This window comes from Suillus discolor (assembly GCF_016758755.1).
Source record: "Suillus discolor strain FC423 chromosome Unknown F5147scaffold_81, whole genome shotgun sequence".
In the NCBI taxonomy this organism is placed as follows: domain Eukaryota; kingdom Fungi; phylum Basidiomycota; class Agaricomycetes; order Boletales; family Suillaceae; genus Suillus; species Suillus discolor.
This window is the reverse complement of record NW_024541328.1, coordinates 91,943-119,138: the sequence shown is the minus strand read 5'-3', so window position 1 is coordinate 119,138 and position 27,196 is coordinate 91,943. Positions and strand designations below refer to the sequence as shown.

The following is a 27,196-nucleotide window of genomic DNA, read 5'->3' as shown; positions in this document are numbered from 1 at the left end:
GCTGGCTTGTCGCGCCAATTGCCAATGCCTCCGGGGTTCCACTTTATCGGCCCAGGTTGTCGCGATCTTCAACTCCCGGACCTTTCCACTTGATAGTGTTCGTGAACGTGAGTGTTTCGACATATGAGTATCTGAGCGAACAGGTTGTAGATGATCGATGAAGTACTCAACAGCTAGCCAGGGATTGATTGTACATATCGGTCTCTGGAACTTGGGTGGGTGAATTGTAGTGGCGCTGTCTGCTGGGCAGATCAATACATTCTGGGACCTATGCAGCGAGGGAATACCAAGCAAACAGTAGAGTGAAAGTCAAGTGGGAGAATAACGAGCTCAGCATGCAATCAGCATTCAAACAGATATTTATGAATTAGTGGAGCATGAACTCAACTTAGCAAGTAGATCCCAGAAGGGGAGGAAGTCAAAGATGCCCCGATGCCCTGGAAAACGAGTATACCTCGAATAAATAGAATTAGATACGGAGTAGATAATTCTTAAGTTGCTTGTGCGAGTACAATTACGATGAACGATACCGACGCCAGGTACACGAACCGTGGCTCCGTCGGCCATCTCTGAGCAGAGCGTAGAGATAGTGGTCAAGCGACCATTCGGACGCGGGTCAGGGAGCTTGCTGTGCATCTCTGTTTGTGCTTCACTGAGGAATCTTGTTTGTGTTAATTTTTGGAAAACGGTACATGATATACATGTTACATGTATTGAGAGCAAAAATGACGGAGAGATTCAACCACTTGGGCCACAGCACCGCCAGCACGTAACCATCCAGGCAGGCGATGTCCCTGATGGGCAGTTCAAAGATTCTTTAGAGGAAATGCATGGGCCTATGCAGGATATTTGAGGAGGCAATGCTGTCATCACCCTAGTGGGACTGGCAGCGGCACTGGAAGCAGTAAGGAATGTGATGTAAACGATTCGAAAGAGCTTCATGGTGATGATTGATATCTGGTATAATTGTGCATCAGCCTATGATGTGACCTTGTGAGGAAACCACGTACCGACAAAAGACTGTGTGCAATGTGCGGCAAGTTGCTATGAAAAAGTAAAGAGCTATTACATGTCGGTTTAATGAAATGCGTATAGTGTAGCGCAAAAGGGCTACTCACTGCAACAATGGGCATTCGTCTCCGAGGCCTTTTCAATTCAACCGCGTTGAATTTATACTTGTTCTCGTTAGTGCTGGAACTATACTCGGAGAAAGTTTTATCCCGATAAGACATGCAAATATCCGTGTATGCGATCCATCTCCGCATGCTACCTGAAGTGCACCAAGTTAGTTATAGTCAAATACAAATTAAACCGAGCCAGCACAACAGGAAGGATGATTAATGAGCAATTATCGCGCCGATTGCCAATACCTCCTGTACATTCGATTCTTCGGAACTCCGTAGTTTTATAATTCCCAAGAATGTTCAAGTTTGCCCACCATTGTTTTATTTCATGGTTCCACTTCATTGACCCGGGTTGTTGCGATCCTCGACTCCTGGGCCTTTCCACTTGATAGTGTTCGTGAATGTGAGTGTTTATCTATATGAGAATGCCGAGCGAACGGGTTGTAGATGATGCAGATGCATTCATGTGATTGGCTCGGTACTAGTTTGCCAGGCTGTGCGAAATTCCCACCGTGTGGAATATGGCACGTTTCCAAAAACCCAACCTGGGAGTTGCAACGAACCCAGCTCATTTCTTGATGCGCACATCCCACCACAAGAAATACGGGCCATAGCCCATGGATGATGATGCAATGACCAAATTCGTTCACCATGGTGATCGGCCTACTAATGATGGACCAGTATCATCGGGCCGATTAGTATGATCATCCAAATTCATAAATATCGCCACCTGTCTATAATCGCCTGCCTGCAAACTGCCCCGCCCATCCACGGAACTATGCCGGTTAGTTGGTGCTTTCCAAGTGGTTGTGTCAAATATGACTCGCTTACTGGGAAGCTCCAACTCGTCGGGCCTGTGCGACGTCTCCTCACAATGTTTGCCTCCATCGACTCTCCTCTTTCATACATGGAAGTTCTGACCTATCGGGTCTGTGCAACTTCTCCTTACAACGCGTCCGTCGATTCTTGAGTCTTCTATGCGTGAGGATCCCAGTGCCACACTTCTACTGTGCCATTCTAATTGCTATTTCGCAGTATCGAGAACCCCGTACTCATCTAGGTATCATGTATCCAGAGGTACTCGAGGTCTGACATCGCAGATTTCACAAGTATCGTCTAGAAGCTCCTCATACATCGCCTTCGTTTGCCCTCTTTCCGGGTGTGCTTCTGAAGTGACTTCGATGACCACGTGGTGTCGAATGCGCTGGATCTGCTCTAGATAATGCTGTGTTCCTCCCTGATGCCATTGTCGGAGTCTGGCACAGAATTGAATATAAACTCACCCCAGAGTCAAGATACTGCCACGTCACTCAAGAGATACATGGACTACTTATTCCTGACACTTTCACTTCTCCCCGCCCAGGATAAACGCGACTTAGGCGAAATCCGCAAGAGCTGCGGCAGGTGAGTGCTCGACCACTGTATTCAGACTTGTTGCAGATACTCAACGGTACCCAAGAGTGCCATTGCAGGATGGTCCTTCATTTTTCAGGTTTTCATTTACTACTTCGAATAATAAACGCCTCATATCACCTCTCAATTATTTTATAACGTCGTGAATAACGTGGATTGGTGGTGCTACTCCCTCAAGTTCGCTTTCTATTGCTGAGCTATCCTGGCCGCAACGACTTGCCTCGCATTCGTCCCGGAAGCACCATACCACCTGGGTGAATGGTCGCGGGTGGTCACACTGCGTGTAGCCGTTGCTACTGTTCGTGCTGAATGTAGCAGTGTTATTGGAGGGGTGATCGTATTTGCAATCAAAGTGCGCGTTCGCTGTCCCGGGGTGTTCAGCTGATTGAGATCTGTACTTGCTGCAGGACTTGCATGGTCGTTCGAGAACATTTCCTCAAAGAACGATGCCATCGCCTATCCAGATATATGAGCTCCACCCTCGTTTTGTGTTTGTAGTGATATTATATAGTCCTAGAACTTTCCCTTGACGATAATACAGGGATCCGCTGAAGACATCAATAATGTTTCATCGCATAATGCCCATATTGTGCTTGTTGATTGATGCTTTCTGTGTGTTGATGTTCCATGGTTTCAGCCAACAGCGCAAATCGGACATGATCGTTTCCACGCAGGTTCACAAAATATGACTTTGTAAATAAAGGTATTCTATTGTTACTTCGACCGAATTCTGATAAGACTCCGACTTAGCTTGAGCATCATACGAAATGTCATAGCCGCAGTAAATCTGTGTGGCAGCGCGTGGAAATAGCTGTACGATTTTCACTGGAGCTGATAGGTGAGGAGTGATCACGTAGCCATCCGAATACTTATCTATATCCATCGACGCTATATATCAGCTTGCGATATCTTCTCATACCCAATTAAAACGACATTGTTGAGGTCGGAACGTTCAGTGTACATATGCTAGAATTCGAACATAGGCCAGAAGAAACGTGCAGAATGGAGAGGGAGCACGAGACGCTGTTGAATGTTTGTTAGAAGCATGAACGTAGTCCTTACATATAGGAGGGTGCACGGCGCATAGCGCCAGTCGCAGACCTGTGCGCTGAGTCTACACAGCAATGAAGCTGTGTATGAGAACAATGTATAAGATGCACCTCAGAAAGCGAAATGGTTGTAGCCATTTTAAGGCGCCTGCCTCAGTTATGATGTACTCGTGATGCGGATGTGACGAGGCAAAATGCCACGTCAAGCCAATTAAGTTTATGATTTGTATCACAGGTCTTGACCGTCTTGTCGAGCTCCAACTAGACGGTCAAATGAGACTGACACAATCATTCATGTGTACCCTGTCTAGTGGACGCGGTGAGAAAGTGGACTTTTGATCTGATCAAACTGCGCGTCTTTTAGCTAACAAGCATTTGAGCCGGTCCGACCCATGGTGCTCTATTTATCCCAGACCAGACAGTACGGAAATACCTCACACACTCATATCATGTACTCCTTCTACCCAATACTACCTCTGCTCATTTCTCATTCAGCAGCGGAAGTTCTACGTATTGCTCTATTAACAACAGCACCAATACAAATGTAAAAGTACTCACTAGTTTGTCGCTACGTGCAAGTCAGCTTGTTCTCAGAGTGGAGGGTCCTCATCGGGAAGCTGGCACGTAACAGCGCAGACCTCATTGGTATTGCAACAGTCGGTATCCACCTCGCAAGTCTGGCCATCAAGCCTACAGTCTGGTCGTCTTGCTGTAACAGACATCATAGATGCTGTCAACGCAATAATAATGGCGAGGAAGAAGAAACGCATCGTCTGTTTAGGGTGGTATGATCTGCTGAGGTACTTGAATGATTTCTTTGAGATGGGTGGACGCTGGTGCCAGTAGGAAGATGACTTGCTTTTATATTATCACAAGAAGGTTTGGCAAAATGGGTATGCCCGGCGGATGATACTGTGAGAGAACCTATCCCTTCCAGTCATTTCGTGGGTATAGTGATTCTGGCGGCCACGCATTTCTGCCTTTGTCATGATTCACCAGTGACGCAGCTGTGACGAGGCAAAGATGCCATGTCAAAGCTATTGGCAACTTACCCAACCGGCCTACAGTATTAATTCCTGACAACATCACCTAGTACTCTTCCAGTCTCCGTGTGGTTTGACGCAGCCTTGGCATGTCATGGAGTAAAAATGACGTGGCATGGGTGAAGCTTTATGCAGTGTTGATGAGGTATGAGTGCAGGGAATGGATACGACATGGATGAGGCTCGATACAGCGGGGACAAAACTTGACACGCGAATAATGGTGTATCATACGTGATAGTATCCAAGCGTCTCAAGCTGGTTGGCCGATATTCACTGGACCACCGTTAGTGCTACTAGAGGCAAAAACAGAAGACGACATACTGCAAGGTGATATATCCTGTCTGTATAAGTCGATCCATACGGCCATAGCCCATGGACGATGATGACCAACTTCGTTCACTATGGTCTAATGATGGATCAGTATCACGATTAGTACTATAGTATGATCATCCAGACTCATCCTCTTGCTGATATCGCCACCTGTCTATAATCGCCTGCCTGCAAACTGTCTCGTACACCCACAGATTTATGCGGATTGATTGGTGCTGCTCAAGTGGTCGTCGAACTCCAAACCATCGTCCCTGTGCAACGTCTCCTTGCAATACTTGCCTCCGTTGATACAAGTCTGCTCCTTCATGTTCGTGTTCCCATACCAGCATTGTATTTCTGCTGTGCCATCCTAATTATTATTCTGCAGTATGAAGATCCCATACTCCTCCCATGGCCCAGTCCGCCTGCGTTCCTTGCCTGGGGTTCCTATATGAGGGCCAACTTCACACTTCTCGAGTATCATTGAGGAGCTAACTTATCACCTTCAGCCTGCTGTATCCCATAATCATCTGGCACTTACTCATTGATTGCGCTTTAGGAACAACACATCCAGCACCCGGTACGCGGAAGGTAAGGTTGTGTCCATGGCCATTGCTTGCAGTCCAAAGATTTTTCGGAGGAGGCACATGAGCCTGCGCAGGATATATGAGGATCTGGTGCTGACTTCACTCCAGCGGCACTGGCAGCGGCACTGGAAGCGGCGAGGATTGTGAGGTAAACAATTTGGATGAGCCTCATGGTATCTGGTATAACTATGCATCAGCCTATGAGGTGACCATGCTAGGAAAGCCACACGCCGACAAAAGTCCAATGTAGGAAAAATTGCTCTGAAAATGTCTTAGAAGAGCTATTATACGTGTAACGTTGGCTCAATGAAATTGCATAGTGTACCGCATTCAGAAGGCTACTCACTGCAATAGGAGGAATTAATTTGAGGTCTTTTCAACTCAACCGCGTTGATTTTATACTTGTTCTCGTTAGTGCTGCGACTATACTCGGAGAAAGTTTTATACCGAGAAGACATGCAGCTCTGATAATGACTCATGAGATCCATCTCCTTCAAGGCAAGGGCCGCAACGCGCACCAAGTTGGTAATAGTCAAATCCAAGTAAGATCGAGCCAGCGGGTCGCAGTGATCGCAGGAAGGCTAATCGCTATATCGAATATTTGCAAGGTCCAATATTGGTCACGGCTGTTGAGCGTTCTTGGAACATGACCTTTTTGGATCGGAGCACAAGGATAGTAGTCAAGAATTAACTTAGAGTTGTTGGCACTTGGCAGAAGCTCAGAGCTGTGACGTACTATGGTAAGTAGCTATTTTAATTTTTGAGGCGGCGTGGCGCCTGCTGCCAAGTACTTTCCTGACTCAACGATCCCACGATTCCCACCTGCCCCCCGTTCCTTTTTTTCAGGCCTATCATGATCATTAAGACTTGGGCGAGTTTCACGACGCATACATCCCACCACGAAACATGGTCCATGGATACACGGGACTCTGCCGGTTATTTGGTGCTTTCCAAGTGGTTGTGTCAAATATGACTCGCTTACTGGGAAGCTCCAACTCGTCGGGCCTGTGCAACTTCTCTTTACAACGTGTCCGTCGACTCTTCTGTATGTGAGTTCCCATCCGAACGCCACACTTCTGTCGTGCCATTCTAATTGCTATTTTGCAGTATGGAGAGCCCGTGCTCATCTAGGTATTATCTGTCTCCAAGCGCCTTCTCGAGGCCTGACATTGCAGATTTCACAAGTATCGTCGAGGAGCTACACATACATCACTTTCGTTCGTCCTCTTTCCGGGTGCGTTTGAAGTGACATCAACAACCATGTGTCGAATGCGCCGATTCCGCTTTAGACAATGTTCTATTCTTGCCTGGTGCCACCATGATAGTCTGACACAAAACTGAATATTAACCCGTCCCAGAGTCAAGATACTACCACGTCCACTCAACCGATGCATGGACTAGTTATTTTTGACACTTTCACTTCTCCCCGTCCAGGATAAATGTAACACAGGCAAAATCTGCAAGATCTGCGACAGGTGAGTGCTCGAACACTGTATTCACACTTGTTGCAGATCTTCAGCAGTACCCAACAGTGCCATTGCAGGATGGTTCTTCATTTTTCAGGTTTTCATCTACTACGAATAATAAACACCTCATATCACCTCTATCGATGATTCTATAAGATTGTGAATAACGTGGACTGGTGATGCTACTCCCTCAAGTTCACTTGCTGTTGCTGATCTATCCTGGTTGCAATGACTTGCCTCGCATTCGTCCTGGAAGCACCATACCATCTGGGTGAATGATCACGGGTGGTCACACTGCATGTAGCTATTCCTACTGTTCGTGCTGATCGTAGCAGTGTTATTGGAGGGGTGATCATATTTGCGGCCAAGGTCCCCGCGTTCGCTGTCCCGGGGCGTTCAGCTGATTGAGATCTGTACTCGCTGCAGGACTTGCATGGTCATTTGAAAACATTTTCTCAAAGAAGAACGGTGCCATCGCTTATCTAGATATACGAGCTCCACCCTTGTTTTATGTTTGTACTAATATTATATAGTCCTAGAACTTCCCCTTGACGCCAACACAAGGATCCGCTGAAGACATCAAGACTAAACAATAGTGTGGGGATATTTCATCGCGTAATGCCCATATGCATACTGTGCTCGTTGATTGATGCTTTCTATGTGTTGGTATTCCATAACTTCAGCCCCCATCACGCTGGCCTGGAGACGTTCGAACTTCAGCCAACAGTAAAAAATTGGACATGATCGTTTCCACGCAGGTTGATGAAATAAGACATTGTAGATAAAGGTAGACTATTATTACTTCGACCGAATTCTGACAAGACTTCGACTTAGCTTGATCATCATACAAAGTGTCATAGCCACTGTGGCAGCGCGTGGAAATAGCTATGTCCAATTTTCACTGGGGCCGATTGGTGAGGAGGGATCACGTAGCTATCCGAATACTTATCTATATCCATCGAGGCTATATATCGACTTGCGTACTCGACTGAAACGTCATTATTGAGATTGGAACGTTCAGTGTATGCTAGAGTTCGAACATAGGCCACAAGAAACGTGTGGAATGGAGAGGGAGCACGAGACGCTGTTGAATGTTTGTTAGAAGCATGAACGTAGTCCTTACATATAGAGGGTGCACGGTACATAGCGCCAGTCGCAGACCTACCTGTGTGCTGCGTCTACACAGCAATGAAGCTGTGCCACAGCAAATATGAGAACAACGCATAAGACGCACCTCAAAATGGCATAAATGAACGATCACCCTCAACCCCAATTGATCAATGGTAGTTGGTCACTCAGGCTGGGTTGGCGGGAACGTTGTTTTTCGTGAGTGATGCTCTGAATTCTTCTGCCGTTTAGAGCTAACGAGTTGCTTACCAGAGACTTCGGACACCCACTAAGATCTCTGGCGCACACATTCTCGAATTTTGCCGTGTACGCGTGAGGATTGAATTCTGTAAGCACGCTGCCTCGTGATCTATGGTTTGTGATGTTCTGATAATCATCAAATTGAAAGGAGATAGCTCCCCGGACTCACAAGCAAACTTTTCCATTGCCAGATAATCTGGTCTGATTCCGAGATTCCGGAAGACTTCTTTCGTATACAACCCGCAGTTGAGATTCCGAGCGCGGATCATGTCTTCGTCTACTAGTGAGATGCCAGTTATCAGGCCACGCCGGATGATGCGAGGTCATACTCACTGGGTAAATGGTGCTGTACACTTGCCTGGCGGACGACACATCATCACATGTTCGTTAGACGGTTCACTCCGACTATGGGACATAGAAAGCGGCACACAGATAGGCGAAGTCTGGCAAGACGAGGGAAACGGAGTGCGGTCCATAGTATTGTCTCCAAATGGAAAGAAAATTGCCAGCGGAAGCGAGGATGGGAAAGTGAAGTTATGGGACGTCGAGACGAGGAAGATCATTGCAAAATGGACAGGACACACCGTTGTTGTGTGTTCATTGTGCTGGAGTGGAGATGGTGGGCAAGTAGCAAGTGGATCCTGGGATGGGACAGCAAGAATCTGGGATGTCGACAGCGGGAAAAATATCCTGAAAATCAAGACGGGGCATGAATGGGTGCGAGCGGTGATGTACTCGCCTGATTCGTCAAAACTTGCGACGGGTGGAAACAATGTAAAAATTTGGGATGCAAAAACAGGCGAGCTTTTGAACATACTCAAACACTATAATCACGACTGGGTTTACCTGGACTCCCCAAGGATGTCGGACCAGCAGGATGATGATATAGTTCGCAGCTTAACATGGACAACGGACGGACAGAAGCTTATCTCCGGCTCATATCGCCTGATTAGGATATTCGACACTGCCACCTGGCAGCAGATCGCCATCCTTACAGGTCACACCAACTTTGTCTACGCCATCTCCTTGTGCCAGAACAACCGCCTCCTTGCAAGTGTATCACAAGATAAAACAGCGCGTCTATGGAATCTCGATACCAACCTCCAAGTCGGTTTACCCCTCCTGCATGAACATAATTTGCATTCCGCAGCCCTTTCCCTTGATGGAAAAGTGTTAGTCACTGGTTGTGAAAACACAAACGCGTACGCGTGGGACGTTCACGCTATCCTCAAAGAAGCTGGCCTTGAAGACTTACTGTCCATTGGTATCAAACTTGTGAGTGTCAACATGTCACCTACTCTCTTACTCTCACTGACAATCTTTGCTGTTAGGCACCAAAAGACAGACTCGAACAAAAGGCATCTCAAGATGGATCAAGAGTACAGAGTACACCCCGCTCTTCGCTCGACGACAAATCATTTTTAAAAGTACGTGCCGTATTTGCAATGCTTCTCATTCATTACAACGATAACATTCCAGGCTGATGCTACGCGCTGTACCGACCAGTTTGGGGATGTCGATGAGCTCTCACCAACGTTTTTTGCTGGCATGGAAGCCGAGGTTGATGTGCGTAATCGTCATTTTTATTGCTTAGTTCTTATCTAGATTTCTGCTCTCAGTCCTCCCCGATGGGTGGTGCACACCCCCATTCCTCTGTAAATGCCCTTTTCACTCGCTTTTCCTCGCTCCTCCGCCGCTTTCGACCCCAAAGTAGTGAAGCAAACGAACTTCTGCAAACCTCAAGACCTTCGGCGTTTCGTCCACATGCACTCCTCGCTCGCCTTTCCTCGCTCCGTCGCCGCTTTCGATCTGAAACTGATGCACCAGACGAACTCCAGCAACCCTCCACACCTTCGCGGTCAGATCCGCATGTACTCCTAGCTCAACATTCCTCATTTTTACCTCGACCTCGACTGGGCACCGACGAAGAAGCTAAACATCATCCTACAACGTCTTTCAGTTCGCATCCAGATGCATTCATTAGCCGGCTGTCCTCATTCTTTCGCTCTCAACCTCGTACCGAAGATGAACTCGATGAACTCGAACTCTCGCAAGGCACAATGCATTCTCATGTTGTCGCAGTACCTGCCATGCGGGATAGGGAGGTATGTTTTTCTCTGGTGTGTCAATTTATAGTGTCTCATGATTTCTATGCAGGTCTTATTTGTTGCTGAGCCGCTGCGACCAAACCGTATGCCCACTCAGCCTCGTGATACCACAATACCAGGTACAAGACCTGTGCATTCGCTACCCCTCCGAATGTTGGCTCATCTCGTACTTTTTCTCTGCTGCGCATCCCCTCAGCGCGTCGGTGCCAATGTACACCCAGCACAACAGCAGGAAGGCCAAGCGCAGACTCATGATGCCACATCGTCGCAAACACAGCATCAGCAAGGCCAATTGTACGATCAATCGCAGACTCAGCCAGCCTGTTGCTCTCTCCATGTCCGCGACATCTACTGCTCCTGATGCTCATACTACCGCGCTAGGTGCAGCGAGCGGGCAGCCACTCCACCTTCCATTGCGAACCCGCCTCGTTCTTTTTCTCTGCTGTGCATCTCTCCCGCATGCAGATAGGCAATAACGTTGTAGCGTCTGGACACCTATCTCATCCTCGCACCTGGTGCTTTTGTAACTATTGTAACTATTGTTATTGCTTTGTCCGCGTTAAGTGTATATCTAACCTCCTCAATCTGGGGTTGCTTCAAGTTTCAACGGTATGCCATGCAGCCTCGATTTTGATATCAAGCAGTCGCTGAAAACATGTCCTGACTGTACGTCCTGGTGCTGCACATTTTGTGTACCAGTCGTCGTGCCGTGATGTCCGGATGGCCTATGATGTAGTGTTCAACCTTGAGCTTCAGCGTTCATATTTCTTCGTCGTTCGCTCTTCATTGCAATTTCGCTTTGGATGCCAACGGGCGCGTGAACAGTCGATATTAATATTGTATGGAGATGACACAACTTGAATGATCACCTTTCCATAATCTCAACCATTCTTAAGTACACGCTCATCCACGATTTTCTCCCTCCTCTCACAACTCATACAGCCTTGTAGACATGGGAGTATCTTGTGAACCACTTTCGCCTGGCTTCTTTTTTTAGGCCCTAAGGGCCCGTTCAGCAACTGCTCGTTTGTGTCCGTTTAATATGAATTCATGATGTTAATCGATTGCAGTGTACATACGGTTTATCAAGTATTATCTTTCCTACCAGAACAGCTGCTGTGCTGAAGACGAGTCCTCGCGATCAAGAACGGCTCATAGAACTATTTCTTTAGGTCCACTCAGAATCCCAAAAGGTCCTACTCTCCTTCATCAACACCACAGCCTCCGACTTGAACGCTCGGTCAAAATTCTAGACTCGTGATCATCTCTAACTCAAGTTTGGTGGACCACGAGCAAGACTACGCACGGTCGATCATTTTCAGATAAGTTCAAACATACACATTGCTCGAGCAGCACGGAAATTTGTCCCAAAACAACTTACAGATACTAATTGACTCCGAACTAGGTATTGCACCATCAACTGGCATGATATGAAAGCGAAAGCAGAAACATGACTCACTGTCGCGATGTCCTGCTCAGGCTGCCGGCTCAATTTTCAAATGCAGGTGGAACCTCCTTTCTAAGACGCACAGGTGAGTCTGGTTGAATCTCGGTTGCACAGCGACCTGCTCATGCCGTACTCACCTCAGGAGCACAAACCATATCTTCGCAGCAATCTACAGTTGTTGCGCATTTTGATGTGCTACATGCACTGACAGACATAGATGCTGTCAAAGTAACAACAACAGCGAGGAAGGAGAAACGCATTTTCTGTGCGAGGTGATATGGAATCTTTCGAGGGGGATCTTGAATGGTATCCCTGAGGTTGGGGGAATACTATAGGACGACGGCTAGTTTTTATATCCTGCATTCACTCATGGGCATGATTCTGATCGATTTGACGGAATTTGTTATTGCTATCAGATGGCAGAAATTTCGGTAGAACCTGCAGGAGGGTGTTCAATTGTCACGACCATTTGTATCACAATCTGCTGGCAGGCATCGACAATGCTCTTCTTCGTCGTCACAGAACGCTCGAACGATTGAATAACCGGTTCCTCATCCCGATCTCACCCATCGCTTCATCATTTGAACCTGCAGTGACCCTGCACAACGCTGAAGTTGACAAGTTGATGTTCATTCTCATCGATACTTCCGATGTGTATTCGGTCGATATCTCGTGTCATTTTCTCTCATGCATTTGTTGCTCCCTTATATGGGGTACGTGCAATTCGCCTATGCCATTAGTAGGCCGATGACTCTGCAACTGCTGCGCAGAGATAACGGGTTATCTTTCGGACATGGGTACTCATTCTCATTCTTGACATACGCTTGGTTAAAGATCCCGGGTACTTGTCTTTGTCGCAGCCATATGTAAGCATACTAGCTTACTATAGTTTCCATAATCTCATGAATACTGTCCGCGACACAAGCTTTCAGTTTGACTACCTTTTGGCGTAACAGTTAAGTGGACGATAATCTTGATTAACCTACACTATCACAGTTCACTTTAAAGTTTTTAGTCTCCATCAAACAATCACAATGATATCAAGTTGGTCCATGGCATACCCCGATGACACTGTGCTCCCTCGGAGACAAGGAACGACGTTGACGAAACTAGTGACCATCAGCCAGCGCTCTACCAAGTTCCTCTTCCTCGTCAAATGTCCCTTGTACCCTATCCAACACTCGTTCGATGAAGAGAATCACTCTCGAGCTCCCCATGGTACTCTGTTGGAAAGTATCGCACAGTCAGTAATATTTGTCCTCTTTATCCTCATATCTGTCGCTTTTTCCACTCTCATCATAGCGCACGCTCCTGTATGACTTTGGGTTTTGATTGCAGACCAGAAAATAACACGTCTGTCACGAATCACGAAGTGGCGTCTCGTTAGCGCCACCACACCAGAGAGGGCTAGCTTTCGAGGCCAACGTTAGACGAACGGGTCCAAGATTGTCTGCGCAGTGCGTTGCATCCTCCCAATACTAATCATCAACAGCAACAGTTGCTCGTTTTGACGGCCTCTCGAACTCAAGATTAGCGGACCACGAGAAAGACTAGGCACGGTCTAGTGATGTGCGGGCCCGGCTCGGCCTGAAAGCCCCGGCTTGGGCTTGGCTTTTGGGGGCTTGGGCTTTGCAAAACCTCAGGCCGAGCTGTGGGCCAAAGCCACGGCTCGGCTTCGGCTCAACGACGGCTTTCAAAAACAAAATGAGCAAGCGTGTCAATCTTCGCGGCAGGACGAGGGAAGCAGTCATTACAATACGCGTTGCAATGCCCCAGCCTATGATGAGAGCGGCTTTGTTGAGATTTTGTATCCCAGCGCCCAGCATCAAAAAGCCACAGATATAAAGCGGCATGGCTAAGTAACAGGTCCTACACAAATTCTCAGCTCTAACTTTGGACCATCACTTGAGTTTGCATACCACAAGCGGCTCTCAGCCTCGAAGAAACCACCGTTTTTGCGAATATGCAGACGGGAGGAGGAGATCCCATGAAGACAACATTTGTTGTCTACAAAAGTCGATAAGTTTTAGTGATGTGCGGGCCCGGCTCGAAAAGGTCAGCAAATGTACTAGTCAGCAACGCAATTCATCTCACCTCAAAGAGAACTACGAAGAAAAACTGAGGACGCCAAGCGACATCCAAAGATGCCATTAGAACTTCCGGCCATCATTAGAACTTCCAACCATCGTGGTCTGTATTTTGCCATCTTGTACCCAGTGACGCCTATCAAAGTTTCAAATCGATATCGCAGTCCCGTAGAAATTTGCAGTGGCTTCGATGCAAGGTGCGCACGATCATACATACTGGTTCAGAAAAAGTCAATGCCACTATCTTAAGAAGAAAGAGTTACAAACACGGATTGAACACCTGCGGCGTGCGTGGATAAATCGGACCTGTGCATGTTGGATTTGCGGAAGAGACTAGAGTAGCAATGGTTAGACAGATTTAGATATAGTAAATAAACTCGTACCTGATGTCCGGATGTCCACGGAAGTCTGTAACAGACGATTCGACTCCCTAAAGTAAGGATGCATTGATATCGATGATGGATGAGCAGGGACATAAAGCCGGGCCCTGGGCTGTGGTCAGGCCCTGACTTGGGCCCGGCTCGGCTCGGCCTAATCAGGCTCGGCTTGGGCCGGCCCACGGCCTGAAGCCGGGCCGTGCACATCACTAGCACGGTCTCATTTCCAGTCAAGTTCAAACATCCACATCGCTCGAGCAGTACCAAAGTTTGTCCAAAGACAACTGTGCTAATCGATTGCACTATCAACCATGATATCAAAGCGAAAGCAGAAACATGACTTGCTATTGCGACGCGCCACTCGGGCTGGCGGCTCAATGTAACCCATATGTGCAGGCCAAAGCTGCCGTAGTCTAAAGCGCGCAGGTGAGTCACGTGGTTGAAGCCTGGTTCCACTGCTCATACTCACGGCATTAAGTTGACAGACCCAGTATAGGCAGCAATCTTGATCTGTTATGCATGATGTTTCGCCACATGCGCTGACAGACATAGACGTTGTCAAGGCAACAACAACAGCGAAGAAGAAGAAACGCATTTTCGGTGCGAGGCGATATGTAATTTTCTGGGGGGATCTCGAATGATATCTCTGAGGATGGGGGAACACTGTGAGACGACAGCTAGCTTTGTATACTGATGGGCACGATTCTAATCAATTTGGCAGAATCGTTATTGCTATCAAATGGCAGAAATTCCGGTAGAACCTGCAGGAGCATATGTAACTGCGACCCTTGTGTGATAACTGGAATCCTATTGTGTTTTAGGGGTATAGTTTATGGGAGTTCCCGCATGAATTACTGATTTGAACAGTCTACTATCAATTGACGAGGCGCGTTATCGCCAAGCCTAATAAGGCTTACCAATCGCGCTATTCAGGTGCAACACGAAACTCCCAAAAGTTTCACTCTCCAGGTTCGTACCTTGTATTTGCTAGATGCTCGTTGCTAATTATTATACCTTTCCTTCTGGTAGTGCTTGAAATTGGAGTCGCAACGCCATCACCTGCCCGAACTTCCGACATTTGAAATGTAGAAAATCCCGGCCTAGGCACGGTCGATCATATTCAGATAAGTTCAAACATCCACATTGCACGAGCAGTACGAAAGTTTGTCCAAAGACAATCCTACTAATCGACTCCGAACTATTGCACCATCACCATCAACCATGATATCAAACTGAAAGCGAACCGTGGCTTACTGCTGCGACGTGCTGCTCGAACTGCTGGCTCGATTTTCAATTTTCAGAGGTCAAAAGTGCCGTATTCTAAGGCGCGCGGGTGAGTTACAATCCTAGTTACACTGTTCATACTCACGTCATCCAAGTCACAAATCCAAACGAAGTTTACGCAACAATCATCATTTGGTGAGCAAGGTGTTTCGGCATGTGCACTGACAGACACGGACGCCGTTAAAGCAACAACAACGGCAAGGAAGAAGAAACGCATTTTCAGTGGGAGGCGATATGGAATTTTCTGATGGGATTTCGAATGATGGATGGGGGAACACTGTAAGACGACAGCCAGCTTTGTATACTGATGGGCACGATTCTAATTGATTTGGCAGAATCGTTATTGCTATCAAATGGCTGAAATTCCGGTAGAACCTGCAGGAGCATGTGCAAACGTCGTCACCTGCCCGCATTTGAAATGTAGGAAATCCTGGCAGGTGGCAGCGCTGCGTTTCGAACAGATCGCATAATCGCTTTTCAAAGCTTCACTCCAGATTCGCACCTCACGGACTCTGCTAGATGCCACTGATGCTCTCCCAGAGACGTCAATGTTATTCCTTTGGCAGTTCCTAACATCAGAGCCGCAGCAACACCACCTGCTCGTAGCTCAATCATATGAAATATGAGGAGTTCCTTGTAGGTGACGGCGCTGCATTTGGAACAGATCATAGAGTTGTTTTTCCAAGCTTCGCTTTTTAGGTTCATACCTTGACTTGGTTGGATGATCGTTTGGGCATGGTTGATATTCTCCCAGAGACATCCATATTGGAAGTGTCTAAAATTAGAGTCGCAGTATGACACGAAATGTCGTTTGAACCCAGTTGACTGGCAATCCGAGTAATCTAATATCCCTTCAATGGCTCCGTCCTCATCTCGACGTCTTTCAAAGATCAATATCAATGAAGGGACCCACTCAGGTTCGAGTTCTTCCCTTAGTCACTGCTACTCAATGCCAGACCACTAGGTCCTGTTCACCGATGCTAGCCAAACAAATTACATAGCTAAGTGGACCACATCAATGCAAAAAATTGTACTAGTACTGTTGATCCCACCACGTACGTGTTACTGCATATCTCTTAAGCAGAATTGGCCCTCATTGGCGGTGCCGAACCGAGACTACAGCAGGGAGGGGGGGGGGGGAGCAACATACCAACGTTGCTGTAATGGTGTCCTTGGGTTTTATTAGCACTCAGTGCTGGTACGACTCGTGCAAGCAGCTCAGACGTGAGACAAAAATGGTGCATGCATTTTCAAACTTACATCTATAAATTAATGCACCGAACTTCATGTAATTGTGAGACACTAAACAATCAATGAGGCGCATATAGACAGGACAGACATCATTGAAGATAGTTGATGCACTGGATCTCCATTGCATTTCAGACTTCCGACATTGCCTCCTGCTGCTCCATCATATTTGTCCAGTATTTGCGCAAATATTTCGGATGCGCCGCTCATATACAGAATTTGGGAGATGCCTGCGTGTAGTGCGATGAGATGAGGGTTAGGTAATGGCAGGTCTTCCGTAGGGGCGTCGTGGTTCCGGAAGGTGATAGTTTTACCGAGGAGCTCGCGAGGGTGCATCCACGGCCTGCCCCCAACCTCCTTGACCATGTACTCATTTTCTCGCTGGAGCATTGATCAATATGAGGCATTGCGATGATGTCAGACTACAGGCTCACCTCCGTCTGCTCGAGGTATACTTTCAGCTTGTCAAAATTATCGTGGGTATTCCATTCCAGCATCATGCCATTGGAAGGGTCGTCTACAAGCCTTTCCATGTTTTGAATAGTTTCTTCGGACAGTCCTGAGTAATGTCGAATGATATTCCACGTTGCAGCCGCGGTATGTGTCTGCATAATCCAACTTGAGGGTCGATATTAATGATAACCTAACAGAGACATCCTTACCCGGTCCATAGTAAAAACCCCGACAGCCCGTTTCAGGATGTGCGTTGCTTGTAAGGTTACCCAACCCTGTTCGACACCTGCGGGTCTGTGTGCTCCATCCCATATACCTGAAACAACGCATTTATAACCATCTCGTCGATTAACCTGTTGGAAGTTAACGCCAATAGCTACTTTTTAACTAGTAGAACATGCATCGGTCCTGAATTTGCTACTCCGTTCCGTACCAGCAAGGCTGCCATACATGTCGTCGATAGTCGATGTAAACTGACCAGAGGCCAAATCTGATGCCCCGGCTGTGACTATCAAGGGAAAAATTGTGTCAGTGTCCGTGGCAGACATTTCCAAGTCCTAACTCACATGGCCATAACAGATACATGAACCAAGTCCTGGCGAGGTTGACTTGCTCGTGGATCTTTTGGCATGCGCAAATAGCGCAGGCGGTATAACGCTCGGAGCTTTCTCCACCAGTCCCGTGAGCGTTCCTCAACATCGCGTCTAAAATCCTGGATGCATCCGCGTCATGCACGCTTGGTGGAGTCGTGATCCATCTGTTTTGATTAGTCGCCAGCTGTTCTATTATTTGTCGAGCCTGCTCCACGTAAGTCGCAGTGGATATAGCATTTTGCATGACCAAATACACGTCCTCATTGAAGCTGATGACGGATTCAGGTTCGCTGATGGTTTCGTTCAAGTCGCTGATGTCACTCGCGTTTCGTGAATGATGCATGTGAGACGTTAGAACAATATTTGTAGTAAGATGCCCATTGCCGGGGTGGTGGTTGTTCTGCCTAACGGGGCTATGATCACGATTGATAATTTTTTTGACTCAAGACATCTTCTTGAGCTGTCTGTGCTCACTGCTTGATACTTACCCTCGGGTTGAGGGTGATTTTTTTCGAACTAGATCTTCAAGGGTGTTGTACTGCTAGCCACCGGTTGCGAAAACACAACGCGTATTACTGGTAACTATACTATCAGGTATGCGTGGGATGTTCAAAGAAGCTGGCCCTGAAGACCTACTTCTCATTCTCATTGGTACCAATACTGTCAGTGTCGACATATCACTCACTCTCTCTCACTGATAATGTCTGCTGTCTGAGACACCAAACAATAGACTCGAACAAAAGGCACCTCGAGATGATGATGATTGATTCAGAAATACAGCACATCCCGCTCTTCGCTCGATGAAAAGTTGGTTTTGGAGGTACCTGTCCCATTTCCAATTCTTCTAATTCATCATATCAGTAACATTTTGCAGGTTGGTGCTCATGTTGTACTAACCAGTTTGGCGGTGTCGACAAGCTCTCACCAACGTTTTTTGCTGGCATGGAAGCCAATGTTGATGTGCGTAATCAGTATTTCAGCATTTCTATTGCTTACTCCTTATCTGTACCTCTGCTCTCAGTCCTGAATGGGTGGTGCACACCTCCGTTTCTCTGCAAATGCACTCATCGCTCGCCTTTCCTCGTTCCTCCACGGCTTTCGACCTAACAATGATGAAGCGACAGAACTTCTGCGAACCTCAAGGCCTTCGGCGTTCCATCTACATGTACTGCTCGCTCGCCTATCGTCATTCATTCACCACTCTCCACCTGAAAGTGACTCACCAGACAAAATTCAGCAAATCGCCATGTCTTCGCAGTTAGATCCACGTGTGTTCCTAGCTCGTCTTTCCTCATTTTTGCCTCGACCTCGACTCGGCACTGACGAAGGAGCCGAAACTCATTTCTCACCGCATTTGAGTTCCCGTCCAGATGCACTCATCAACCGACCGTCCTTACTCTCCTGCTCTCAACCCCACACCAATGAGGAAATCGAACTATCAAAATATATACGCAATTATGCAAGCTACACTAATGCACCAACCGGGTACATATAATTTCGCTGGGCTACTGTAACCACAACGACGAACAATCATTCGAAGTTCAAACTCCATCACCACCACTCTAGGCAGTGCTTACCGGCTGAACCTGACCCGTCCAAGTATCAATGATTTGTATATCCTGGTAGCCGTCCAATTCTTTAGGAAATTGCAAAAGGCCGTGGTCAGTTAACTCTAGTTGCATGATTGGTATTGTATCGGATACTAACGGTAACATAGGACGGTCCTCGGCATGTATTTTTTGACGATTGCAATACGTGGCGGAGTACCTGCGGTAAGCTGAGCGAATCAAAACTGACAATGTAGACGTTTTGGTAAACCTGGCCAAACGCTACAATTGCAATACGTGGTAGAGTACCGGCAACCAGCAAGAATCCGAGCGAAGCAAACTAATAAGATATCGGTGAGGATAGGCCGGGCAGGCACTTTGAGAAAATATTGCAAGATACAATCATAGATGTATTTGAATCCGAGGATGAAGATGTCCGTGGAGTCTGACGCATGATGGTTCCTTACTGAGCCCCAGTGACTGGGCCATATAAGGAGTCATTAAGGCTATGCATAGCACTGTCCGCAGCGCCAATGAAGTTTTGAAGTAGCAACCAGGGTCACGAACATATGCAGTCACCAATCACAAGGCGCTCCGGTTTCCATTTTTGTCCTATTTTGAATTTTCTGTGTCATATATCGATTCAACAGCGCCCGTTCAAGATGATCACAGATGTTCAGAATGTGTGGGAAGCTCGGTCACGCGTGTGTCAACAATCGTACTTAAGTGGGGCTTGCAGTGGTTCTGGACCTTTCTGACTTGCAGGCGAGTCTAGGCATAACAGTTTGATATTTGTTTCAGAGATGTCTTATGTTTCAGAGGTTGCGGATTTGCAGATATCCAAGGTACGCAAAGATTGCAACTTGATAAGTTCGATGCTGACTTGGCATTTGATTCAGTACACCAATAGTAAGTACTTGTGGATCGTCCGTGAAGCAGGTGGCGATACTGACTATGTTGTATCCTCAGTTGGTAGTCTTGCAATTCTCGTGAGTACCGAGCACATTCGTCATGTTACCAGCTCAAAATGATGGCTCTTTTCGGTGTCTTAGGTATTTGATTACTGCATCACGTTTCAGGATGAGGTCAAGAACATGATCTGTCTATGACTGTGATTTTAATCACTCTCTACAGGTACACTGGACCTGGTCCAGGCCATGGGGTTTAATTCGTGTTGTCTTCACCATTTCTCGATATCTCCCTTTCGTAGGCTCTGGAATGACTGCATATGGTGAGTCACCCACTCTGGTGATCCTTATCTTTGCGTATAGTTGATGGCTATCTTAGCTGCACTGCGTGTCGGTGGTTCAGTAAGTATACGCAGGGAACAGCTTCTAATGATAGGCTGATTGTACTTATGGCACAAAGTGTCCCCCTAGTTTGGCGGAAAATAGTAAGTCATCTCACCCAGTGGTTAATTTTGTCTCAGCCTATCAACGCGATTTTCAGTTATTCATATTTTAAGTATCGTTGCTGCGGAAGGTGCGAGTTGCATACATCACCGTCCTTGCCAAGAACAGGGTAGATCATGCTTCTGTGACAGGCCTGCTAGTTATTCGGACCTGGGCATTCTGGCAAAAGAGCAAAAAAATGCTGATTGGATTATTGATTTATAGCACCGTGCGTGTTTCACAGGGTTGGTTTAAGGGCATACTAGATCGTTGACTTTTCGATAGGCCACAGTAATTGGCGCCGTTGCTATGAATGTCCTTCCTAATCACCAGTTGATTTCAACAGGCGAGTTCGTTCATATTTGCCAACACGTGTTGTTTTAATATGGCCATCAGATGTATCTATGATACCCGGGCCATGCGGCTTTGAGTCGTCAAGAAACTCTGCACTGGTATATGCTATATTGGCACTTTTCGAATGTGGTCAGTGATTATGCAGGCATACCGTTGGGCACCTGACCTACAAGCAAAACTTGGCAGTGATACTGGCCCTTACTGCGTATAAGTGGTTCCACGACTACCGAGACTCAGAAATTCAGAGCTCGATCGTAACCACCGTCTACGGCGGTAGCATGCTTTATATGTTGTGTATCATCGGTACGTGGAAATAATTGGCTCCACAGTTAACACTGTTGTGTATTTCGTTTCGCAAAGCCATCACAGTGACCAATGTGGTTGTCGATGCAGCATTTCCGGTACGTGTACATGTCTGTCAATACTATAGTCACTTATCTTCCGTTACTTGGCTGCAGGTTGGCTTCACAAATCTGTTTGATACGTGTGTCTCTGGTTAAATTGATATTGGCTGCCAACTACGAACTGACTGCGTTTAGGCTACAACTTGTCATTCATAGCGTCCTAGCCTCGCGGATTCTATTCCACCTTCGGAGCAGCGACAGTCGTGCCCATGAGACAGATATGCCATTGATAGTTTCGGCTCCCCGCTACGGACTACCTTCGCAAATACAGACGAAGGAGATCACAGATGAGACTAATGAAGTTTGAGGCGACTCGGAGCTTAGCGGTTTGTGCTTGGAATTGGACACGATTGTGTCGAGTAGCCCTCTTTGGTTGTGACTACGAATGCGCAGTATATGAACAATTTTATGATGATGCATAGGCAGAAACCAGTCCATTAACAGGCTCTGAACAGACTTATTCATTATGAATTTCACGATATGAAATATCAGGCTTCAGACGGAATCAGACATACGCTATATTCTATACATTGGGGGCCTTTCCATACTGTACAGCTTGGTAAGCTCCAAGTTCATTCACCTCAGCTTGCTTGGCCGTTGCAGGCCGCAAGCCTTGCTTCAACGTTTCCGATCGTCATCAAGTCATTTACGTCATAGTTTTTCATCTTGTTTCGATCACTCACTTACTCCAAATGTGCGTCCAAGCGTGCGCACTGCGATCGAAGAACCCTTTATGCGGTGTAAGCTTCGTGATGGCATGTGTGTATGTTGATGTAAAGGAGACATCAAACCATGAGGAATCAAACATGAACGCTAGCGTGTGGAACTTACAAAGTCTAACGCATATCGCTGGTGCCATGTCGCTCTAGAAACTCATCGTCGCGTTATTTCGGCGTTTCATTTCTATACCACCTAGAAATGAGAGTGATTGGGTGGAGGATTGGAAGGGCTTTCCTGCAAGTGAGATTTTGGATGGCTGATAAAGCGGGTTCGAGCTGTAAATCTGATAAGGACGCAGATAGAGATACTTACATCCCTGATGGCAGCTTCGGTCCGCGGGCCCTGACGCTTGTGATGTATCTATACGTATTATAGCTCAACATCGTCAGTGGCTGACAAATTAATTCATGATCGAGCAGAGCTGACAGTCATGATGTAACATGAACATACAGAAGGAACAATCGTGTTGTCTTTTCGAGTATTGGGTTGGCCATAAAGGCCACCTAGCGGTCGCTACATACATATCGAGTCGCTCCCCTAATTAAGAGAGGAATGAATAGCAATCAAGCCATCCTATTCTGTGTTGGATAGGGCAAGTAGTGTCTTGTTTGAAGACGTCGATGAGGCAGGCTCTATGATAAGATCGAATGTTTCGGCACAAGTTGATTAAACGTGTATAAAATTAGAGAAACAAGCACATAGGTATTAAATATCAGGAGTTCTACCAGAAAAGTAAAACACCAGAGGTGTATCACGATTATGTGAAAAATTTGGAACGGACGAAAATGCCAAACCATACACTAGCAGACAGGAGACACACCAAACTGACATGACGCTGCATAAAAAAATCGTCCAAGAATTTGCCGAGAGTCACAACTCCTGTAAGAGAGTTAATGTAATTCGCCCCCAGAAGGATGATGGAAAGAGCTGCCAGGTAGAATTTCAGCGAGTCAACACCGTAACTGAAACCAAACCGAAGAAATATGCATACCGCCCAGGATAGATGCCAAAGAGTAGGCAAGACAGAATTGGGACATACGAAACAAGCCGACGTGATACAAGACATCGTAACGCCCCAACCCAAATGATTTCTTGTCCTGAGCATTATTTGAGTCGATGACAGCTGCACGAATCTAAATATTTCCTACCTTTTTACCAATTTCATAAAGCTCTATCATCAAGTTTGATCTGAAAAAGCACACCTGGAAAAGTAGTCCTATGACAGAGAAGATGGACGACGTGTGTAGCAGCGCAAAACAATACTCGATGGAAGTGGCGTCGAAATTTTGAGCGCCATGTGGCGTATTCCAGATGCACATCATGCTCGCAAGAAAAACCAGTGCTTGCTACGAATGCGAATCACGTCAGTTTTGCCAAAAAAAAAAGATGGAATGAACGGTAAACTCACGCCCACATGAAGACCTACCGCCTCGTGGTGCAAGCGATCGTTATACTTCTGCCACCCCGTTTCCTTTCTCACCTCCCGCCATAATTTCTCGAGATTAGGCTGGTTAAGAATGAGAGTGCAGAGAAACGCAAAGGTCTGCTGAGCGCGGGACCCCAAGGGAGGTTTCCAATCCTCAGGAAGTTCTGGGAGTTGCTTCTCGACACTCCCTGACTTTGTGTTGGACATGATTGGAGGTGGCTGTTGTTGGGTAGAAGTTATCTAAATGAAGAACGTTCGTGAGAGAAGGCCAATGGGAACAGCGTATACTTACCTCGGAGTTCAAGTTATGCTAACTCACAAATGCAAAGTGAGTTGCAAAGGCGGGGAACACACGAAGAAGACAGAGAAAAGACGACTTACAAAGCCCCAAAGTGCAGATTATTTAAGGGCGCACGGACCTAGTATGTAGAAGCATCGGCGAGTAGAATCTCCGAGGAGGCGCAGCACCAGGACCGGGTATGAGCTGCCACCTATAAGCAAAAATGGAAATGAAGTGTAGTTATAATGACAAGGATATTACTGTGACATGCACGGTACACACAACACTGAGGAGCGCGCAACTTACGATCACCCACCGGTAATACCCGAAAAACCGTCGCGCTTGTTTGATTGCTAGATCGATCGATCGACGTGTCGCTGTGTCACTCAATGTTTCCTACTGAGAGTCAAGTGATAAGATGAATCGACATTAATGGTACAAAACGTTTGAATATGTAAAAGAAACGGCTTCAAATCCTAGCTCATAAGGATACAACGTATTCCACTAGGGAATAGTATGAATTGCTATCGAATGCCATAGAAGATAATGTACCAAAATGCCGAACCACACGTACCCAAATCGTCGATAGTACAACAAAGTAAGCTTTGATTGATCCTTCATAAAGGTAGCGTCCAAGAATCTACCAATTGTGACAGTCGCCATAAGAGAGGCAAAAATATGCGTCCTGGGGACAATAATGCAAAGAGCTGGAAGACAAGTCAGTACCGAGATGAAATAAAACGAGGTATGCTTACCGCCCGCGAGACACCCAAAAGAGTAGGCGAGAAGAAACCGTGCCATGCGAAACTGGCAAACATGAAACAGGACATAGCAACGCTCCACCACGAACGGCTGTTGACCCTGAGTAAACAATTTTGGTCAATGATAGAGCTGAATGCTTTGGAAAAAAAACCTGCCTCCTCACAATTGTCGCCTGACTCCAATAACGTGGCGGATGACCCAAACAACACCTGGAAAAGCAGTCCCATAGAGGACAATATAAACGACCAAATTAAGGACACGAGATAAAATTCCAGGGAATATCCTTGCAGATATTTAGCAGCCCATGAACTCATCAGGCATGCAAGACTCGCAAACAATACTAGTACTTGCTGCAAAAACAAACATGTCAGTCGTACAAGTCGGAATGGTAATAAATGGTATACTCACGCCTATGCGAAGACCCGCCAACTCATCATACATGTGGCTGTTGTACGTCTTCCAGCCATTTTCCTTTCTCACCTCCTGTCATACTTCATCGAGATCGGGCTTGTTGAAAGTGAATTGACATAGGAAGGTGAAGAAATCCTGAAAAAAGGGATCTGAGGGAGGTTTCCAGCTATCAGGAATGTCTGGCAGCTGTTTTTCGCTCTCTCCATGAGTTGCGGAAGGCGAGACGGCATCCGCCATCGTCGTGTCGAACAAGGAAAGAATATCAACTAAGCTATCTGGATCTGTGTTATACATGGTCACAGGGATCTTGTTGAGCTTTAGAAATTGGCCTGTTCAATTTAGAATGATTATGATAGGAAGTCAGCGGGAAGCGGCCAGTGCTTAGGTTGTACCTGCCTAGCGTGTTGAAGTAGCAAGGTTGAGGTTCTAATCAGGGGACGCGGGAATGGATGTGGGGTGTGCGCAATTCCGAAGGCTAGAAGAGAAACAAGGGAAATGCAATTGTGAATCCTAAAGGGATTCCTGGTAATTCACTGATACTTATACGATCTCGTCGAACGAAAGGGGGCTATATGCAAAAAAGGAAATTATTGTTAATGAGTGACGTAAGTTACACCGGCCATGCTGAGGAGGCGCTCCTATCTTAGCCCTACTACATATCTGTCACAGCCCAAAATCACATTGAAATAAGACTCGGCTCTGTCACGCTCGCCTACCGTAAGCTCGATACGTGTTGAATCATAATATTGGTCGAGCACCTTGCTATACTGATTGTCCCATGGTTGGAGACCAGGCATGTTGCTGTGCAGCATTTGCGAGTATGTTGATGGAAAGAGGGCGAAAATTCAAATTCGTTGATAAGGTCCTCTGTCTTCTTCAGCTCCGCTATAACTGACGTGGCGATAAATTTCAAAGAACACTCAGCTCGTAGAGGATGGCATTCATAAGAGAATTCTTCCCCATGCTCGCCGGACCAATCAATCCAATATGCTCGTCATTGGCGACAAGGTTCGTCACCACCACAAGATCCTCGCGGTCACACAACATGGCCGGCCGCAATGGTGGCTCAGTTGGGCGATACCTAGTTGTATTTAGAGGACATGCACAACCCGCCAAAATGACAACTTACTTACTTTGGAACATAGACATTACTTAGTAGTATTGAGTCCCCAAACGAGCTTGTTTTGGGTGCTTCTATGATAGATCAGAAATACCATAGTGACACCTTCTTATGATTCAGGTTCCGGGCTTAGTAGGAACAGCGACGATAATAGGAGTTCGTGGCGCGCAGAATATATTCGGCCGATTCCGATATTCTATTATACTAACTATTTACTCCGCCACTCAGATGCTCTCGTAACTCCGCTAAGCAGTGCACGAGCCATGTCGGCTGATTGCAACGTCTATACTGATGTCACAACACTCCCCCTCAATCTGGAGACATGCCCATCATGTTGGAGAGTCTCTGATGCGACGGTTTAGCTAGCGGTTTAGTGAGTACATCTGCTATCATCCTTTCTGTAGGACAGTATACTTCTTGTATTATTTTCTCGCGAATCTTACTTCTGATGTAATGATTCTTTACATCAAAGTGTTTTGATTTTGCGTGATATTGAGGGTCTCGTGCTATTGCTAACGCTGCCATATTGTCTCCATATAGGATTGTTGGTCCTTCTTGGGCCAATTTCAAATCTTCGAACAAATATCGGAGCCACACTGCTTCCTTTGCTCCATACGCCATCGCTGCATATTCTGCCTCCGTTGAGGATAGCGAAATGGCGTTTTGTTTCTTGGAGCTCCAAGTAATGGCTCCTTCACTAAGTTTGAAGACATATCCTGATATTGAGACTCTATCGCGAACGTCATTAGCATAGTCTGCGTCTGTCCATCCCTCAAATTTGACTTTGGCGTTCGTGGAATCATTTCCTCGATACTTAATTCCAAG

General features: G+C 46.6%; 8 protein-coding genes across 8 annotated transcripts; 3 read left to right on the top strand and 5 right to left on the bottom strand.

Annotated features, from left to right (window-relative positions):
* Nucleotides 1–635: 635 nt before the first annotated feature.
* On the bottom strand, nucleotides 636–1,555 carry F5147DRAFT_418644 (uncharacterized protein). The gene is made up of 2 exons (XM_041429727.1): nucleotides 1,011–1,555; nucleotides 636–957 (listed from the first exon to the last, which is right to left on the bottom strand). Exons 1-2 carry the CDS (start codon nucleotides 1,263–1,265, stop codon nucleotides 739–741), a joined length of 474 nt encoding a protein of 157 aa, XP_041287399.1. The 5' UTR covers nucleotides 1,266–1,555; the 3' UTR covers nucleotides 636–738.
* A 3,163-nt stretch (nucleotides 1,556–4,718) lies between these two features.
* Nucleotides 4,719–7,352, top strand: F5147DRAFT_820768 (uncharacterized protein; the record flags this gene model as incomplete). Its single annotated transcript, XM_041443676.1, has 12 exons — nucleotides 4,719–4,774; nucleotides 4,868–4,956; nucleotides 5,154–5,266; nucleotides 5,327–5,415; nucleotides 5,498–5,518; nucleotides 5,634–5,771; nucleotides 5,941–6,067; nucleotides 6,241–6,265; nucleotides 6,391–6,574; nucleotides 6,657–6,759; nucleotides 6,960–7,000; nucleotides 7,037–7,352. The coding sequence occupies 12 exons, from the start codon at nucleotides 4,719–4,721 to the stop codon at nucleotides 7,107–7,109; spliced, it is 1,059 nt and encodes a 352-aa protein (XP_041287398.1). The 3' UTR covers nucleotides 7,110–7,352.
* Nucleotides 7,353–8,588: 1,236 nt separating this feature from the next.
* Nucleotides 8,589–10,828, top strand: F5147DRAFT_820766 (WD40-repeat-containing domain protein; the record flags this gene model as incomplete). Its single annotated transcript, XM_041443675.1, has 5 exons — nucleotides 8,589–9,634; nucleotides 9,691–9,786; nucleotides 9,839–9,925; nucleotides 9,979–10,464; nucleotides 10,517–10,828. The coding sequence occupies exons 1-5, from the start codon at nucleotides 8,627–8,629 to the stop codon at nucleotides 10,826–10,828; spliced, it is 1,989 nt and encodes a 662-aa protein (XP_041287397.1). The 5' UTR covers nucleotides 8,589–8,626.
* A 3,085-nt stretch (nucleotides 10,829–13,913) lies between these two features.
* Nucleotides 13,914–14,668, bottom strand: F5147DRAFT_418508 (uncharacterized protein). Its single transcript, XM_041429726.1, has 3 exons — nucleotides 14,385–14,668; nucleotides 14,282–14,334; nucleotides 13,914–14,217 (listed from the first exon to the last, which is right to left on the bottom strand). The coding sequence occupies exons 1-3, from the start codon at nucleotides 14,583–14,585 to the stop codon at nucleotides 14,010–14,012; spliced, it is 462 nt and encodes a 153-aa protein (XP_041287396.1). The 5' UTR covers nucleotides 14,586–14,668; the 3' UTR covers nucleotides 13,914–14,009.
* A 2,168-nt stretch (nucleotides 14,669–16,836) lies between these two features.
* Nucleotides 16,837–18,367, bottom strand: F5147DRAFT_720217 (uncharacterized protein). The gene is made up of 5 exons (XM_041438807.1): nucleotides 17,930–18,367; nucleotides 17,765–17,871; nucleotides 17,573–17,716; nucleotides 17,345–17,515; nucleotides 16,837–17,291 (listed from the first exon to the last, which is right to left on the bottom strand). Exons 1-5 carry the CDS (start codon nucleotides 18,297–18,299, stop codon nucleotides 16,965–16,967), a joined length of 1,119 nt encoding a protein of 372 aa, XP_041287395.1. The 5' UTR covers nucleotides 18,300–18,367; the 3' UTR covers nucleotides 16,837–16,964.
* A 1,900-nt stretch (nucleotides 18,368–20,267) lies between these two features.
* F5147DRAFT_418448 (uncharacterized protein) lies at nucleotides 20,268–22,107 on the top strand. The gene is made up of 15 exons (XM_041429725.1): nucleotides 20,268–20,348; nucleotides 20,403–20,412; nucleotides 20,473–20,492; nucleotides 20,556–20,588; nucleotides 20,638–20,734; nucleotides 20,791–20,813; nucleotides 20,872–20,896; nucleotides 20,953–20,985; nucleotides 21,047–21,123; nucleotides 21,180–21,240; nucleotides 21,291–21,377; nucleotides 21,435–21,551; nucleotides 21,609–21,649; nucleotides 21,707–21,732; nucleotides 21,788–22,107. Exons 1-15 carry the CDS (start codon nucleotides 20,307–20,309, stop codon nucleotides 21,957–21,959), a joined length of 864 nt encoding a protein of 287 aa, XP_041287394.1. The 5' UTR covers nucleotides 20,268–20,306; the 3' UTR covers nucleotides 21,960–22,107.
* Nucleotides 22,108–23,026: 919 nt separating this feature from the next.
* On the bottom strand, nucleotides 23,027–24,385 carry F5147DRAFT_720212 (uncharacterized protein). Its single transcript, XM_041438806.1, has 5 exons — nucleotides 24,091–24,385; nucleotides 23,781–24,038; nucleotides 23,521–23,718; nucleotides 23,364–23,469; nucleotides 23,027–23,299 (listed from the first exon to the last, which is right to left on the bottom strand). Exons 2-5 carry the CDS (start codon nucleotides 24,003–24,005, stop codon nucleotides 23,130–23,132), a joined length of 699 nt encoding a protein of 232 aa, XP_041287393.1. The 5' UTR covers nucleotides 24,006–24,038; nucleotides 24,091–24,385; the 3' UTR covers nucleotides 23,027–23,129.
* A 96-nt stretch (nucleotides 24,386–24,481) lies between these two features.
* On the bottom strand, nucleotides 24,482–25,307 carry F5147DRAFT_720206 (uncharacterized protein). The gene is made up of 4 exons (XM_041438805.1): nucleotides 25,249–25,307; nucleotides 24,996–25,190; nucleotides 24,834–24,939; nucleotides 24,482–24,785 (listed from the first exon to the last, which is right to left on the bottom strand). Exons 1-4 carry the CDS (start codon nucleotides 25,279–25,281, stop codon nucleotides 24,583–24,585), a joined length of 537 nt encoding a protein of 178 aa, XP_041287392.1. The 5' UTR covers nucleotides 25,282–25,307; the 3' UTR covers nucleotides 24,482–24,582.
* Between the last annotated feature and the right edge of the window lie 1,889 nt (nucleotides 25,308–27,196).

What these genes read in the sequence shown, in the direction of transcription:
- F5147DRAFT_418644 (XM_041429727.1), bottom strand. Translation starts at nt 1,265, where the DNA reads ATGCGGAGATGGATCGCATACACGGATATTTGCATGTCTTATCGGGAT. An exon ending in TTGCACACAGTCTTTTGTCG is followed by an intron (nt 958 to 1,010) that starts GTACGTGGTTTC and finishes CAATTATACCAG; the next exon opens with ATATCAATCATCACCATGAA.
- F5147DRAFT_418508 (XM_041429726.1), bottom strand. Translation starts at nt 14,585, where the DNA reads ATGTGCACGGCCCGGCTTCAGGCCGTGGGCCGGCCCAAGCCGAGCCTG. An exon ending in CGTGGACATCCGGACATCAG is followed by an intron (nt 14,335 to 14,384) that starts GTACGAGTTTAT and finishes TTGCTACTCTAG; the next exon opens with TCTCTTCCGCAAATCCAACA. An exon ending in TTTATCCACGCACGCCGCAG is followed by an intron (nt 14,218 to 14,281) that starts GTGTTCAATCCG and finishes TTTCTGAACCAG; the next exon opens with TATGTATGATCGTGCGCACC.
- F5147DRAFT_720217 (XM_041438807.1), bottom strand. Translation starts at nt 18,299, where the DNA reads ATGCATCATTCACGAAACGCGAGTGACATCAGCGACTTGAACGAAACC. An exon ending in GTAGCAAATTCAGGACCGAT is followed by an intron (nt 17,717 to 17,764) that starts GCATGTTCTACT and finishes AACTTCCAACAG; the next exon opens with GTTAATCGACGAGATGGTTA. An exon ending in GGGTTTTTACTATGGACCGG is followed by an intron (nt 17,516 to 17,572) that starts GTAAGGATGTCT and finishes TGGATTATGCAG; the next exon opens with ACACATACCGCGGCTGCAAC.
- F5147DRAFT_418448 (XM_041429725.1), top strand. Translation starts at nt 20,307, where the DNA reads ATGTCTTATGTTTCAGAGGTTGCGGATTTGCAGATATCCAAG. An exon ending in GATTATTGATTTATAGCACC is followed by an intron (nt 21,124 to 21,179) that starts GTGCGTGTTTCA and finishes ACTTTTCGATAG; the next exon opens with GCCACAGTAATTGGCGCCGT. An exon ending in TTATATGTTGTGTATCATCG is followed by an intron (nt 21,552 to 21,608) that starts GTACGTGGAAAT and finishes CGTTTCGCAAAG; the next exon opens with CCATCACAGTGACCAATGTG.
- F5147DRAFT_720212 (XM_041438806.1), bottom strand. Translation starts at nt 24,005, where the DNA reads ATGTCCAACACAAAGTCAGGGAGTGTCGAGAAGCAACTCCCAGAACTT. An exon ending in CGGTAGGTCTTCATGTGGGC is followed by an intron (nt 23,719 to 23,780) that starts GTGAGTTTACCG and finishes TCGCATTCGTAG; the next exon opens with CAAGCACTGGTTTTTCTTGC. An exon ending in TTTATGAAATTGGTAAAAAG is followed by an intron (nt 23,470 to 23,520) that starts GTAGGAAATATT and finishes AATAATGCTCAG; the next exon opens with GACAAGAAATCATTTGGGTT.
- F5147DRAFT_720206 (XM_041438805.1), bottom strand. Translation starts at nt 25,281, where the DNA reads ATGTATGATGAGTTGGCGGGTCTTCGCATAGGC. An exon ending in TGGCGGGTCTTCGCATAGGC is followed by an intron (nt 25,191 to 25,248) that starts GTGAGTATACCA and finishes TTGTTTTTGCAG; the next exon opens with CAAGTACTAGTATTGTTTGC. An exon ending in TTTTGGGTGTCTCGCGGGCG is followed by an intron (nt 24,786 to 24,833) that starts GTAAGCATACCT and finishes CTTGTCTTCCAG; the next exon opens with CTCTTTGCATTATTGTCCCC.